General features: G+C 39.1%; 2 protein-coding genes across 3 annotated transcripts in view; one reads left to right on the top strand and one right to left on the bottom strand.

Annotated features, from left to right (window-relative positions):
* The window catches only part of LOC108969381 (zinc finger protein ush), a 213,298-nt gene extending 202,678 nt beyond the window's left edge, over nucleotides 1-10,620 (top strand). For both annotated transcript variants that reach the window (XM_018934060.1, XM_018934061.1), the window contains exons 3-12: nucleotides 2,123-2,903; nucleotides 2,968-3,280; nucleotides 3,386-3,486; nucleotides 3,547-3,801; nucleotides 3,908-4,204; nucleotides 6,723-7,740; nucleotides 7,805-8,079; nucleotides 8,145-8,424; nucleotides 8,510-8,622; nucleotides 9,581-10,620. In XM_018934060.1, coding sequence (XP_018789605.1) covers nucleotides 2,123-2,903; nucleotides 2,968-3,280; nucleotides 3,386-3,486; nucleotides 3,547-3,801; nucleotides 3,908-4,204; nucleotides 6,723-7,740; nucleotides 7,805-8,079; nucleotides 8,145-8,424; nucleotides 8,510-8,622; nucleotides 9,581-10,073 — 3,926 coding nt within the window. In that variant the 3' untranslated portion in view covers nucleotides 10,074-10,620. The remainder of the gene's footprint in view (nucleotides 1-2,122; nucleotides 2,904-2,967; nucleotides 3,281-3,385; nucleotides 3,487-3,546; nucleotides 3,802-3,907; nucleotides 4,205-6,722; nucleotides 7,741-7,804; nucleotides 8,080-8,144; nucleotides 8,425-8,509; nucleotides 8,623-9,580) is intronic.
* A 4,658-nt stretch (nucleotides 10,621-15,278) lies between these two features.
* On the bottom strand, nucleotides 15,279-16,455 carry LOC108969351 (SUMO-conjugating enzyme UBC9-B). Its single transcript, XM_018934001.1, has 2 exons — nucleotides 16,328-16,455; nucleotides 15,279-16,265 (listed from the first exon to the last, which is right to left on the bottom strand). Exon 2 carries the CDS (start codon nucleotides 16,120-16,122, stop codon nucleotides 15,643-15,645), a length of 480 nt encoding a protein of 159 aa, XP_018789546.1. The 5' UTR covers nucleotides 16,123-16,265; nucleotides 16,328-16,455; the 3' UTR covers nucleotides 15,279-15,642.
* Between the last annotated feature and the right edge of the window lie 123 nt (nucleotides 16,456-16,578).

Genomic DNA, 16,578 nt, shown 5'->3' with positions numbered 1-16,578 from the left:
ACGCAGTACCCGCCGGGGGAAGCAGAGGAAGACCTCCACTCCGTTGGAAGGACCAAGTGGAGAAGGACCTGGCTTCACTTGGAATATCTAATTGGCGGCACGTAGCGAAAAGAAGAAACGACTGGCGCGCTGCTGTTAACTCGGCTATAATCGCGTAAGCGGTGTCTACGCCAATTAAGAAGAAGAAGAAGATGTTCATGAGTCATATTTTTTGAAATTCTTCGTTTTTTCCAATTGTATACAACGGGGTTAATGATCAGATTAGTAAAAAAAAATATTGTCACCAGAAGCCCGACTTTAATCTCTGTACCGACCAAATTTCATTTTTTCTAATAATCATCGCGCAGCTAAAAGTTTCCTACACCCACCATTGATGTTTGTAGGCTTATAGTAGTCTCATCAAAGCATTATGACGAAGTACTGTCATATGAGCACTAAAGGTCGTGAAGACAGATGTCCAAAAGGGTCTGCTGTAAACGAAAACATTAAAACAATTCACAAAATAAATTTGGATGCCAGCAAAATGAAGTTGATAGGAATCACTGCCATTCAAAGGATAATGAGTAATGATAAAAATATTTGGGATTGTAAAAGCTCTATGAAAAGTGGCCTCCGCGAGACGCCGATACAATGCTACCGCATACTGATATTTCTGAGCAGTATTTGATCAAATCGATAATTGCAAAATTTGGCTCCGATAACTGTTGCAGACATATCTCGACGGATTCTAATCTGAAACTTCTGGAGATGTGTCAAATGCCACGAAAAGAAAACCCCAACAGTTAACTAGCAAAGTAAAGTATTAAAATAGAATAATTTTTTGTTAAAAAGAAATGCTAAATCCAGAGGTCAAACGCTTGAAAAAAGTTTCGATATACTTACATATCAATAATATTCTCCGGATCTGAACACGTGACTTTTTTATGTTCTCACTGTGTATCACTCTTAATGGCAGCTACGTTGAACAATAAAATTAAATTTTTCTGAAGAAAATTATACCACCTTTGCAGCCTGCTTATAACAAAACCACTAATAATATTAGGTTAGGTTAGGTTAATCTGGAGTTCAGGTGTTAGGTAAATGAAACTTAGAGACTTTTAACAGACTCTGCGGACTCACCATCGATACCTGCTTCAGTGTATCAAACCCCAGATGCTTACAGCGTGGCCTTGCTTATGCGGCAGTGCATAAGAGATGCTACATTGTTTCCCTGGTGCCTTGTTGTAGACGTTTCCTGCATGGATCTGTCACCTCTATTCTGCGGGCGTGTGCCGTCACCAGACAGTAATTCCGACCATATTCCTACAGTCCCTTATATCGTGTGCCAATAGAAATTTTGTGTACTTCCGATATGCCGTTTTGCACCGTTTGTCAGGTAGATCGTTCCATCGGGTTTTGATTTTCTTTACCATACTTCTGTCCAGATCGTCGTATAGACAATGCACGGGTTTCCGAATGTTGATAACGTTTTCGGGTGTTAACCGAATGGTCTTGGCAATCTCGTCCACTATTTCATTACCTACGATGGCTTTGTGGCCTGGCCCCAGTAGAAGTAAAGTTCCTTGCCTCTGGCAATACTTTTCACTGCTACTTCCCAAAATACTTATGGCCGATATGTGATACGAGGTTACTGCCTTGACTGTTGCTTGGCTGTCTACGTAGAAGTTGACTTTGATATTGCCTGCAGGTGCATTAGAGGACATCTCCAGGGCTTTCGCAATAGCGAAAACCTCAGAAAAGTACTGCATTGGTCCGGGAACTTAAAAGGCTGTCTTATGCCTAACTCTGAGCAGTATATTCCCTCACCTACTCCATCATCCATTTTCAAGTCATCCGTATATACAATGTATGTTTAGAGTTTTGCGCATAGCTAACATACCTTTATGTTAACCATCTTTTTTCTTGTTTTCTTTGAACCTTATTTCCCAGCTGAAAAGTGGGTTATCGAGTATTCAAAAATGTGGAGCAAATTTTACACTTAATTCCGACATTTTTGCTTTCATCGCAATCAACCCATTTAAATATCTCTATACGAGCAATGTTTCGGATATTCGATTTCCATTCACCAAAAACTTATTATGTAGATACAATCGTAAATTAATTAATACACATTTTTGTTTAGATTCCAAAGATCTGAGTCCCGCTGACTTAACAGCAGACCAGCAGCATTTAGAGCGTGAAGATCATCGGCTTGAAGAGACTGATATTGAAATGGAAGAAGACACAGATACAAGAGAGGACGACAGTCGAATACTTGCTATAAATCCACATCGAATATCTCCGGATAGAAGAGAGGAAAGTGCACCGAGTCGTCCACCAAGTGTAGCCATATCAAATGGTTCAAATTCCCTAGACATATTTCACAATGTCAACGAGCATATTGTACACAAAATCGAACTAAATATAGAACGTGAAAAACTGAAAGATCTAAATGAAATTAGTATCGAATCAACTTCAATAAATTCAAACGACACACGTCCTGCCAGCAGCAGCCCACATAAGGAAGAACTGACCGGCAACGAGACACCACCGATGTCTTCACCAACAAACGTACTGCCAAAATTGCGCTTAAATGCGCTTTTGGCTTCAGATCCGGCTTTGAAACCGGATGCAAAAGACCTAAAAGTCTTACACGAAGAGACGCAAACGAAAAATCGACTCGCACAGCTACCACCGCCACCGGCGCTTACCAAGCAAGAAGACATGGACACTTTAATGAGTGCGCCAGTGGTTAATGTCGTGGAACCGGTGTTGAAAACGCCGTCAGTTGGCGCCTCATCATCACCAGCTGCTACAGCGGATATCCCACCACGCCTGAAATTGTTCATGTGCTTGCCCTGTGGCATACATTTCAGCTCACCCTCAACACTGGAAGCGCATCAGGCCTACTACTGCTCGCATCGGTAAGTAAACAAACTGAACGAGAAGGGACAATGAAGTTAATAAACACTTCTTTCGTTGTTGCAGTAATAAAGACATGGAGTCTGATGGAGCTTCGCTGTCCACAGTTATTACCGAAAAAACTGGCACATTAACTTCTAACGCGCCCAACGCTTCTAGTGGTACCATCAATATCGGCGCTGGTAATAACGGTAGCGAACACGTTCCCAAAGCCCTCAAGACGGGGAAACAATATGCATGTACACAATGCTCTTACAGCGCCGACAAGAAGGTCTCCCTCAATCGGCACATGCGCATGCATCAAACATCGCCCGCGCATAGTAGCAGCGCGCCACCATCAAACGGCGCCGCCGCATTAGAAGAGGGTGGTTCTAGTCAAGTGAGTCAGTTGTTGGTTGATAGTGCCATTGATCTAGCCTAAGTCCAAAAACTTGTTGAACGTTCGAAGAAATGCTTCATAATCTTAAAAATTTATATGTTTCAGCAAACGGATCGTTACTGCAGCGATTGTGATATTAGATTCAATAATGTAAAGACGTATCGCGCACACAAGTTGCATTACTGCAGTTCACGCCGCAATGAGGGGTAAGAAGGCCGCAACGTTTTTAATTAAAAATACTCCAAATGTTCTCTTCCATACTACAGACAACTAACACCAAAGCTGGAAGTAAGCACCGCTAATGTAATTAAACCACCGGTAGGTGCGGCTGCCATCAGCCCTCAGACGCGCACAAAGACGCCGACGCCAGCTATGGTGGCCGCTGCCGCTGCGGCAGCTGCTGCTGCAGCCGCGTCGTTGCAAGCATCACCGCCACAACCATTTCTGGCTTTACCCACCAATCCAATATTGATAATTCCCTGTTCGTTAATACGAGCGGCGAGCTGGATACCGGGACCACTGTAAGTAATGCTTAACTTAATTTCCAATTGTACAAGCACTACATATAATATGGGGGACTCTATGAAAGGTACTAAATCTCGTTTCTATTAAATATTGCTCCTTCAGCTCATCAGCATCGACGTCCATTTCAAACCCTGACACCACCTGCTATATGTTGGACAACGGTAACTTGAAGCCATTAGCTACCGCTTTCAATATGGGTGGATTAAATGCCAATACTGCAGCGAATAATAATAACGCAGCTGCAAGCGCAAATATTCCACAAATGCCAACGGTCGAAACACCGCCGGTTCGTCAACCTTCGCAACCCAATAACAGCGACGTGCTTCCTGTAGAGAAAAATACTGGACGTAGTAGCGACCGCAGTGAGACCTCAACGCCAAAGCGAAAAGATGGTGCGCGGTAAGTACAGTGTATTTAAGAAGTAAACCTTTAAGATTCTGAAATCTTAGCCACTCGAATACCGTATATTTCCTAGACTATAGTATGAGCATTCCAAAGCAAGATCCTTTACAAATCTAACAGCATAGATTTATGTTGATATGAAGTCAAATTATACAGCGGTAGTTCTTCTAAGCACCTGAAGAATCATAGCTGGAAAATCCTCAAAATTTACCAAATGGTCGAAGTACTCCGTTAATTCGAAAGATAGGTAGGTAGATAGGAGTGCAGCTCAATTAGCACTTGATGTGCCATTTTGATACACTATTCGTAAAACCTGTATCTGCTATTGCGTTTCACCTTCTCTCTCAAACCATTTTGAGGTTTCGATGAAACTACTTATGTCAGATAAGCTTTTAGTGGAAATCCATTCAAGGTTTGGTGCTTGGTGGACTCCAAGTGTTTTGTGTCGTATCTGTGCTAGAGCTGGGTATTCACAAAGAAAGTGGAAGATTGTTTCCTTGTTCCCTGCTACTCCGCAGTCACGGCAAATGTCGTTGTAAGGCATACCCATTTTGGAAGCGTGTTCCCCAAATGGCCAGTGCCCTGTTGTGGTAGCTGTTACTCTGTAGATGCTTTTTCTTGACCTATTTTATAAGTCGTTGGTTCTTTTCCTGTCATATGTTGTTTAGTTATGACGCATTTTGTTATGTTTTTCCACCTGTTGTTTGCAACTTGTTGAAATTGTCTATTGATCTCTAGATGGTACCCTCACCTGGAAGTGTCTATTGAAGTCCAGATTTGAGAATGTAGTCTGATTTATTAATGGTGAGCTTGTTTAGGATTACACTATGTCCGTAGTTCTGCTGATTCCAACCTCCCAATTCCTTTATTCTTATCGCCGCAATAGCTACTATTTTGTGAACAAAAATGTCCATTGGTTGTTGGTGCAGAATCACATTGAGCGCATCAGTCGGACATGACCTGATTGCACCAGCAACACCAGCATATCTTTGTGTACCATTTAGTTTTTATACTCTCGCAACAAAGTTGCTAAAGAGAGTATTATAGTTTTGTTCACATAACGGTTGTTTGTAAGTCCTAAAACTAAAAGAGTCAGATATAGGGTTATATATACCAAAGTGATCAGGGTGACGAGTAGAGTTGAAATCCGGATGTCTGTCTGTACGTCCGTCCGTCTGTCCGTCCGTCCGTGCAAGCTGTAACTTGAGTAAAAATTGAGATATCATTATGAAACTTGGTACACGTATTTCTTGGCTCCATAAGAAGGTTAGGTTCGAAGATGGGCAAAATGGGCCCACTGCCACGCCCACAAAATGGCGGAAACCGAAAACCTATAAAGTGTCATAACTAATCTGTAAATAAAGATATTAAAATGAAATTTGGCACAAAGGATCGCATTGGGAAGGGGCATATTTGGACGTAACTTTTTTGAAAAAGTGGGCATGGCCCCGCCCCCTACTAACTTTTTTGTACATATCTCGAAAACTACTATAGCTATGTCAACCAAACTCTACCGGGTCGTTTCTTTTAGGCATTTCCATATACAGTTCAAAAATGGAAGAAATTGGATAATAACCACGCCCACCTCCCATACAAAGTTTTTGTTGAAAATCACTAAAAGTGCGTTAATCGACTAACAAAAAACGTCAGAAACACTAAATTTTACGGTAGAAATGTCAGAAGGAAGCTGCATCCAGGCTTTTTTTTAAAATTGAAAATGAGCGTGGCTTCACCCACTTATGGACCAAAAACCATATCTCAGGAAGTACTCGACCGATTTCAATGAAATTCGACCTCTTCCGTGTCGTCTTCGTCAGCCACTTTGTCGCCTTAGAAAAATTTTAATCTGGCTTTTCGAATTTCGAAGCTGATTTTGTAGTCAGTATGGACTCATCGGAAATGGACACCAGTATTGGTCTGCTTGCTTTATTGCTGTTGGCCTCAATTTGGTTATTGTAGTTGTTTTTTTTTTTATTGTTTCCGTTCATATTTGGTCCCACGAGTAAGCCGGAAAGGGTTTCTCCCTCGTCCGCAGAGCCGGTATGCGGAGAGAAGGCTTTTATAAATCCGACCTCGCCCGGGCATCGGAGGGGACCGTTCGCGATCAGCTATTTATTACTCCCCGCTGACCATTCAGCCCTCTGCCCGGGTACCTGGACACCTTGGCTTAGAGGGGTGTTGGTACAGGTATCCTCATACTTCTACAATAGGAGATGGGCATAAAACCTAGGGTTTATTCGTCCTTATCATTCTTGTGGGAATTATGCGGTATCCTTCTTAGTTCGTAAGATTAGAGTACATTTCCTTTGAGATGCATACTTTATTCTTACTTAAGCCCGTTCGCCACGACAAGGCGACCAACTTCAAAGAGGATTCGAAAGATAGAGTGGTGAGCTAATTTGACCAATATAATATTCTTTTACTAGAGTTATCGGTTCTAAATATATTTAACTAAAAACCTCCTCAAAACCAATTCTTAGTATGTATATCGGTTTGATTCTCTCGTTTGCAACAGTGAGTCCGCACCATTGGACCTCTCGCTACGCCGTTCACCTCCCTCTTATGTCAGCCTGCAACGACAGCGAGTTCACTCGGCTTCCTCCTATGCAGATCATGATCAGCAACGTATGGATATGGAAACTCTACTGGAGGCAAGTAAGGAGAACTTGTCAATGGATGAAAGTGGCACAATGACACCCGAACAGATTGTATGCGCGCCCTCATTACCAAACAGTCCATCGATGAGTCCATCGCCAAAACGACGTGCAATAAGTCCACGTAGTTCGGGTGCCGGCAGCACATCTTCAATGTCACCACCTGTAAATGTTTCGACTGCATCGCTGGTGGCAGCTGCCGCCGCCAGCAACATGCTTGATCTACCACTGCGTTCAATGTTACCCGCCGATCTAGCGTTGAAACTCTCCGAAACCAATATAATGAATCCATTGCTAGCCAAACAAAACTTCGAACTCGCTTTAAAGCTCTCGGCGGCCGCTGCAGCTGCAGTAAACAACAGCACATCAGCTAATGTGGGTAATGGTTCGACTCACGCTGAGTTGACTGCAGCGGCGGTTGCTGCTGCCACAGCAAAGTCTTCGCTACTCGGCATGCCGGTTTTAAGCAACCCCACCTCGGCCGGTAATAGCGGTAACGTAGGTGGTGGACCCAACGCAGCTGTGCAACCGCAAATTTATGTCAAACAGGGTGTTTCCAAATGCAAGGAGTGCAACATTGTCTTCTGCAAGTACGAAAACTATCTGGCACACAAGCAACACTACTGTTCGGCACGCAATCAGGAGGTTGGCGAAGGTGAAGCCAAAGTGGCGAACACGTCGCCTCTTGGGGTCGGTGCAGCCGCGAGTGTTGAAACGACACCGGTCGCCTATCAGCAACTAATTTGTGCGGCCTGCGGCATCAAATACACATCATTGGACAATTTGCGTGCTCATCAAAATTACTACTGCCCCAAGGGGGGTGGCACAGCAGGCGCAGCAGCCGTTGCAGCTGCAGCTGCGACAGCCGAAACTGGACAGGTAAGACGAGGTTATGGATGTATTATGTGAATTTGATTTTTTATAGTTTCGTTTCGAATTATAGTTGCCTCTTACTAAGGAAAAATGTGGCAAATGCAAGACAATCCATGAAATTGGTTTGCCATGCCCACCGCCGCCCGCACTGCAACAAACGCAAAGCAGCGCACAGCACATCGCAGCGACATCGACCCTTTCGGCACCCAATCAAAATATGTATAAATGTCCCGTTTGTGATGTTGTTAGTCTGACAGCCACCGAAAATAGGAAGCACATGGAGACACATGGCACCGTTAAGGCATTTCGCTGTAGCATTTGCCGCTACAAAGGCAACACTTTACGGTAAAGAGACTTTACACATTGCTATTTAGGATTGGATGTTGAATGTTATGTACTTTCTTTTTCAGTGGAATGCGCACGCATATCCGCATGCATTTCGACAAGAAAGCCACCGACCTCAATGAGGAGCACTACATGTCCTGCATCCTGGAAGATGAGGGCTTGGAAATTCCTAGCATAGCGTCTACACTGAATCAGGAACAATTGGCGCAGCAAATAGCCGCTATGCAACAGCAGCAACATCAGTTGCAGCTGCAAGCTCAGCAGCAGCAGCAGCAGCACCAACAACAACAACAAATATTCAATTGCGATTTATGCAACTACTCATCTTCCTATAAGGGCAACGTGGTAAGTTTGAGACGGTTACCCTATTAATTTCCATCAATTACCATAAGTGTATATAAAATTTTAATTTTTTGATTACTTCTTCTAGCTACGCCACATGAAACTGGTGCATCCTCACATCAACATTCATTCACCATCAATTTCACCTGAAGCCAATGATCTGGAAACTGCCGATGCAGCTGGTTTGAATGGAGAGAGTGGGTAAGTAGTCGGATTTTTATTATAAGTTTCGAATTTACTTTTCTCATCGATCTCTTTACCCATCTTCTATGCCCAATGATTGTTGAAAATAAGATGAATGAAAACAGACGTCTTTTACACAAAGAATTTGTTTAAATTAACCGCTTTTTCGAATGCGATCTTGGCTTAGCCTAGAAAATGTAAATTTTTTTATAAATTGCAATTTATTTCTAAACATTGTTTCGTTTTAACTTGATACTTTGAAAAATACGTTTACTGCAAGCCTACTAATTGCATGTAGGTAAACTCCACCAACTTGACCATGATGATGAAAGAGATGAAAAAGGGGACGTCGTCTTGGTAGAAGAACCCCTTTTCTCCTACAAATTGACCCAAAATTCGCCAATGCATTCCTGTGACTGTTGTGTCCTTCTCCAGGTAGTCAATACATTGCACCTTACGAGTACCGGAAAACGGAGATCACCAACCATCGGCAGTCTGCCGTTTCCGGTGAACCTAGGAAGGCGACTCAATAACCTACATTTGAATTTATTTACGCATACAAAAGGACCTTAATTTGAAACACAGAAGTGCTACCAATCTCCTATCCTTGTTAGGTACGATAAAAATAAACAGATTTTTCGAATAATCCCACATCGACAACTACAGACACGAGTCCGTTGCGATGTCAAGAACTTCTAGATATTGATCAAAAAGACCATACACAATTTTATTGAGTTGGATAATATTAATCGAAGCCGATTCGCTGGTTTCGAGAAAGTGTGCGGCCGATGTGCTTCCTACTTAGTACGCCGACATCTCGGCAGTGAAAGAGAAAGTGTTTAGACGTTTCCACCTCATCTTTCTCTTCGACTTTAATAAGTTGCATCCCACGAAACCTTTAGCCACCTGTCATTGCGGCGATATGAATATCCTTTTTTCTTATTTAACTGTAATTAATATATTTATTTATTTTTAGCAATTTCACCATAAAAAGCGAGCCAATGGATCAAGCGAATTCGGCACGATTGCTGGACAATAACAACACAACAATATTGGCTGCCACCTTGACAGCACCACCACCGCTGAACAGTCTCGGCCCCGAGCAAATGCCACATATTAAAACTGAACCCCTGGACGTCGGAGGCGACAGCCAACCACCAACCACACCACTACCAGCGCTCAGCTCACCCGCTATTGGACCACCACCACCGCTCAACGCTGCCACCGACGACAATGCCACAGTAGCGGCAAATCAAAAATATTGTCAAACATGTGATATTTCCTTCAACTACATGAAGACTTATGTGGCACACAAGCAATACTATTGCAAGAGTAAATTACGACGCCCGGAGGCCAACGAAAGTCCCAGCCCCAACGCTGGACTCATGCCAATGTCAGTGGCGTCGCCGAACTCGTTGCTACTATTGCAGAAGAACAAAGAAAATCTGCAGCAGGAGGCAGCCATTTGATAGAATGAAATGTGGCGGGCACGCAAGCAATGGGAGTGGTACTACAAATGCTTTTAAAGCACGATTAGGCAGAGAAAAAGAGCAACGGAATTGCGAAATGGAAACAGTTATGCACAAAACGTACAGTATTCGACTGGAATCTCTGTAGATGAAAATACTTGAAAATATTATATAGTAGATATGTATTCAATAATGACTTCGGATAATCAAATAGAAAAGCTTAAATATGTAGAGAGTAAAGAAAAAACTTGAAAGCTTTTTCCATCGTGTAATGAAAATAAATAATAAAGTAATTATAAGTATTTTCCTAACTTTATCGATTTAATCACGACTTATTATGTATGCCAAAGTTAATTATTAAAGCTAGGGAAATAATTGAAAATAAATAATGCTAATAGTACTTACTTATGTAATATATGTACATATATAAAGCTAAAAACGTACGAAAGGTCTTCGCCTGTATATTCGAATGTCTTAAATATAAATATATACATATTATATATGTACATACATACATACATGTAGGTACATATGTAAACATGTGGTGTTGAAATACTTGGAAAATGCAATTTTTCAAAATAGCTTAGTTCTAGAAATATTTATTTGTATATTTGTTGTAATTATTGTAATTCTTCTCCAGAAAATTAAAAAAAAAAATTCGTAAAAATACTGATAAAACCCTTCCATAAACATAAATATGTACATATGAAGCTCTAATTATTTTTCAAGATTATTAATAATATTATAATATAATTATAATGGTTCAAGCATCTCTCACGCAGCGAATTGCTCATCATAAGCGTACACAGGGGCCATGTGCGCGGGTGCAATAGGTATTTAGATACATAATATACATATATAATATATACAATGTATAAGTAAGCACATAAACTTAGGTACAAGACAATAATTATTTATTTCAAATATATACATACATACATATGCATATGTATGCAAATTCAACTAAGTAGCTATCTCAACCTAATTATGCATAAATATGTATTAATATTCCCATTTAATTTATCTACTTACATATGTATATGTGTATGTTTGTATGTGTGTGTAAGCATTTATATATGCTTGCTTATATTCATACATACATCCAAGCGTGTATATGTACGGTGGACAAAACTTAGAAAATAATAAAGTGTATCGATATAAATAAATAAAAGCAGTTTCATTTAAATGTAATAATAAGTCTGTATTTATATAAATACTAGATGACCCGTCCACGCTTCACTGCGGCTGACACGTAGATAATACTACTACTACCATCTATATGATTTCTATTAGTTATATTATAATTATTAGTTAACGAGATACTGATAATATTTTTGTGAAGCAACTTGTGTTAGCTTACAAAAAATGGATCATAAACCATTTCGTGTGTTAATAAAGCATTGACATAAAGAGATAAACCATTTTTCACTTAGCCGTTCTTGACTTATAAATGGTGTAACTAAGAACAAATTTATTATATATATATATGTAGATGTGAGGTTGGTTTTTTTTATTATTTTTCAAGTGATTCCTACAAACGTGAATTGTGAACAAATGCTTATGATTTGAAATATAATTTTTTGTATTTATGAGTTTATTAAATTTTGACGAGTACACACTAAACACGGGAGTAGATAATAAGAGACGTTCTAAGGCACTTAACACGTTCCCGTTTCTACACAGCCGTTCGTTATCCCTTAGAAATTAACATGAGCCACCAATATTGCCTTCCTGAGAGGAGTTGAATAGGAGTTAAGTAAACAAAGACACAGAGATAAATATATATGTAAACAGAGGGATCCAAGATACTAAAATCATCTTCTGACTCCAGATACTGAAGTTACCTCTAAGCAGAGATCAGAGAGCCTTCTTGTTCTGACAAAGTTGGACTTAAAGCAGGAAATATATATTACAAGATTGCGGAAATCCTATACCAAACTTGAGTGAGTTTGAAGAGACATGCGAAGTTGTAGTTAGTGGTCGCCAGTCTATGCAAGTAAAACTTTAACCTAATAAAATGCGGTCCTCAGCAATACTTGCCTGATCGGCAGCAATGTTTTCATTATTATGAGCAGTTCTTCGTCTTATTGGCACTTTCACAATTTAATATTTTATGTACAGTAACTGTACGCTTAAAAATTTCAATAATTCAACGAAGAGCGAGCACAGGCGCACGATTATTAGGGTCATAAACGGTGGAGAACGATTATTTGAATAATAAAATTTATTAATAATAATAATAAGACACTTAGAAATCATATCATCCATATTGGAAAGCACGGTATATATTATAAATTAAGGAAAACTGGAGAGTAGCGGTTATGTCCAGAAAGAAGTGTTGCGAGTCAATAGAACTTTTTTAAGACATAATTAATGAGGTAGGTTAAAGGGTTATATACAGTTAGAAGGCCGGAGAAGCAGAATTTTCTGAGATAACTTTCAAATTTATTGATCCAAAAATGTCTACACATATTATGGTATCTTTTAACTGTAATTTAAGACTTAATTTAGTAAAAATATTTATTTGGAATAGAACGACAGCTTCTCTCCGGGAGCTCTCTAAAAAAACACGTCCTGCGGAGATTACTATTCTCCGAAATTAAAAAAAAACCAAACCGATTTTATTAAAGTAATGTTAAATCTAGTAATTAATCGATGGCTGTTTCGGCCTTAAAATGTTTATCGGTGAGAAAAAAAAAAAACAATTAATTACTAAAAAATATATTTCGTGTTAAAATGGAGATTGATTGGTTTAGCCGTTTTCGACTAATGTTGGTCATCGACTTTGAAAACATTAAGAAAAAAAATTAAACAAATCGGTTTTTTTTTAATTCTAACCATATATAATATATTGCTATGCTGACATGCATCGTGTTCTATTGCTTAGTGTGGCTTCGCTTCACTCACACCACATCTTCCAATTCCTGTGTGTCACGAAATACACTTGGAATAAGCGATGTGTTAATTGTGCATCGTTATTCCGATTAATTTACCCCTTTCACTTGTAATCGCTGCTCTTTCGAGAATCAAGTGCTCTGGTATCTCCGCCACAAAAAGTCCAGAAGTTTGTCAGAACCGCCGATATCGGATAACCATATACATATGTATTTAACTCTCATTCAAACTGAACGATCAAAACCAAGCCCTGTATGGTATTTTTTTTTATACCCTGAACAGGGTATATTAAGTTTGTCACGAAGTTTGTAACACCCAGAAGGAAGGGTCGGAGACCCTATAAAGTATATATATAAATGATCAGTATGTCGAGCTGAGTCGATTTAGAGATGTCCGTCTGTCCATCTGTCTGTATATATACGAACTAGTCCCTCAATTTTTAAGATATCGTTTTGAAATTTTGCAAACGTCATTTTCTCTTCAAGAAGCTGCTCATTTGTCGGAACTGCCGATATCGGACCACTATAACATATAGCTGCCATACAAACTGAACGATCGGAATCAAGTTCTTGTATGGAAAACTTTCATATTTGACAAGATATATTCACGAAATTTGGTATAGATAATTTCCTGAGCCAACAATGTAATCTCCGAAGAAATTGTTTAGATCGGTTAACTATAGCATATAGCTGCCATACAAACTGAACGATCGGAATCAAGTTCTTGTATGGAAAACTTTCACATTTGACAAGATATATTCACGAAATTTGGTATAGATAATTTCCTGAGCCAACAATGTAATCTCCGAAGAAATTGTTTAGATCGGTTAACTATAGCATATAGCTGCCATACAAACTGAACAATCGGAATCAAGTTCAGGTATGGGAAACTTTCACATTTGACGTGGTATCTTCACGAAATTTGACATGGATTACTCCTTAAGGTAATAATATAATCTCCGAAAAAATTTTCAGATCGGATTACTATAGCTTTCATACAAACTGAACACATAATTACTAACAAAAATGCACCTGTGAAGGGTATTTAGCTTCGGTGCAACTGAAGTTAACGTTTTTTCTTGTTTTTATTTAACAAGATATGTACATATCTTCTTGAAAAAGACCGAAGGCTATGCTTGGGCACTTAGAGTTCGATTCGGCTAGGTATAGTAAAGCAATTCCAGTTAGCTCTGTCACAATTAGCTAAAAGTTGGGTTAACCACGGAATTACAGTCGACACAAGTATAGGTAAACGGTCTGATGCTAGAGGCAGTGTGGGTAAGTATTTATCAGGTAACCAAGTCAGTTAGCCATGATCTCAAAGACAACCCCTAAATATTACAGCAACATACACACATACATACATTTATACATATATAATACCAGCAACGCTACTAAAACAACAAATATGTGTATCCATGGAGCACCTTACGAATGTATTTTTGCTGTATGAAGATAGGATGACTAATATCCCAACACTCTGAAATTTGTATTACTTCATTACTGCACACATGCATACCTATTTAACAAAGCAAAATATGGAAGTATGTATGTGAGAAAAGTGGAAATTGAAGACCCAAATATATGTCTGTATATTCTTCCCGATATTCTAAATAGCAATAAAATTTTAACTTTCATTTCAATAAAACATGCATATGTACCTACTTATATAATATTTATATACATATATTTAGAAAATAAGTGTGTAAGTATGTATATATATTGAGGTTATACGTACCAAAAAGTGAGGTTAGTTAGCAGTACTAGTATCCACATGCCTGCTGTTGTTGTGACGATAACTAAAGTAATTAATAATCCTACCGAGTTAACAATCCTTTGTCGAATCAAACGACGGGTCTCTTCCGAAAAAACCCGACTGTTGTGGAAGCAGTACTACATTCCAAATAAGTCTTGCAACCCAACAGCAAAATTATTATGGTAACTTTTACCATGTATTTCAACGGTTTGAGTTCGTTGCCAGTTGCCAATTTTCCTTCAAACTTCTTCAAAAAGTCCAAACCAAAATAAATCACAAAACTATATAGAATTATCTTATATTGAAGATTCTCAACATATCCTTGCTTTCAAAGTCAAACCAAAGTAAAACCAAACATTTATTTTTAAATCAAATGTATTTACTATTTATTTGTAGAAAATTAAACCTTCTTCCCTAGTGTTATTAATCAGAAAAACCGAAAAGTTCTCGCATAATTTGTGCACTTAATTATATGCATTGAGATTGTACAAAAAAAAAAAAAAAAAAATTGAAAAAAAGTGTCAGAAACATTAAGCAATAAGAATAAAACATAACTACGCTGAGATGCAGCCCACTTGCGAGTTTCACATCTTTACATTTCTGTTTATTTATATACTTTAAATTCATGTGTAAATACATTAGATTTATTTCATTAAAAAGTAGGAGCATATATGTATATAGACAAATACAGTAATAATTTAAATAATTAGTTTGTCCCCGAAGTATTGGAGAACACTAGCATTATAGCATTTTCGAAAATGCTTCAAATCACCGTTTACGTCTAAACGCAGTACAAGCGTGCATTTCTACTATTCGCACGCCGTTTTGACTACGCTCCTCTGTTTTTACCCTTATTTCTCGTCTCCTATCTACTAATATATGTTTTTATGTATGTGCGAAATGCAACTTATTCGTCCTTCTATTCAGTGGCAGCCATTGCACGTGCCTGTGCCCGTACACGTTTTTCATACTCTAAACGATTTTGACAATAGATTGTGTATGCTTCTGCTTGCGCTGGATCCTTAATGTTCGGTTCATTTAGCAAATCTTGAATGCCCAGCAATATCTGTTTAATGGTAATGGCGGGGCGCCAATCTTTCTCCTCATCCAACAATGACAAACAAACCGTACCAGACGGATACACGTTAGGATGGAATAGTGGCGGTTCGAATTTACATTTTGGTGGCGATGTGGGGTAGTCATCTTTGAAGATCATACGTAGTTTGTAGAGACCACCTTCCCATGCGGTGCCCTTCTTACCGGGAATCGCACATTCCCAAATCATAAGGTTGAGAGTGCCATCTGGATTTTTGGCTGGACGAGCGACAAAACCGAATGGGTGATCCTTTCGCCAAGCTTTACGTTCTTCCCCTAAGCGTGTAATTGCTATTCCTGACATTTTGTTAGCGAATTTTTATTTGCACTCTTTATAATAAAAATGAGTCTCCTTCGTTCGCTTTTGTTCTATTCTCTTCTACACCCGAACGAACACACGATTTTCCCCTCGGCAATGTTGAAATGAAATTGTCTTTCCCAAGATCTCTAGATTTCGAAAGAATATGGTAAACACATATAAACAACAACAGAAAATCACAACATCTCACATTTTCTTTATAATATTGAGTTCCTGTTTTATCTTGCACGCGGATTTTGGAGTTTTTGCACAAAACTTTCCCAATTTAACCGCTTAATTCATGCGTTGAAGAAGAAATGTCGTTGTATGCGTATTGGCGACTGTCAAACATGACAGCTGCAAGAAAAACTACAAGAAAACGCTGAATATATGGCGTCATTGTAGAGCTGCATTCAAAGCCATACGGTATAATCAGAGAACATAGAATTTCAACTTTCATAT

Source organism: Bactrocera latifrons, unplaced genomic scaffold (assembly GCF_001853355.1).
Source record: "Bactrocera latifrons isolate USDA-ARS-PBARC rearing strain unplaced genomic scaffold, ASM185335v1 scaffold_25, whole genome shotgun sequence".
Classification (NCBI taxonomy): Eukaryota; Metazoa; Arthropoda; class Insecta; order Diptera; family Tephritidae; genus Bactrocera; species Bactrocera latifrons.
The sequence above is the reverse complement of the archived record's forward strand: the minus strand, read 5'-3'. Positions and strand labels throughout refer to the sequence as shown.

Bases quoted from the DNA above. Each gene is read 5' to 3' on its own strand.
- LOC108969351 (XM_018934001.1), bottom strand. From the start codon at position 16,122: ATGTCAGGAATAGCAATTACACGCTTAGGGGAAGAACGTAAAGCTTGG.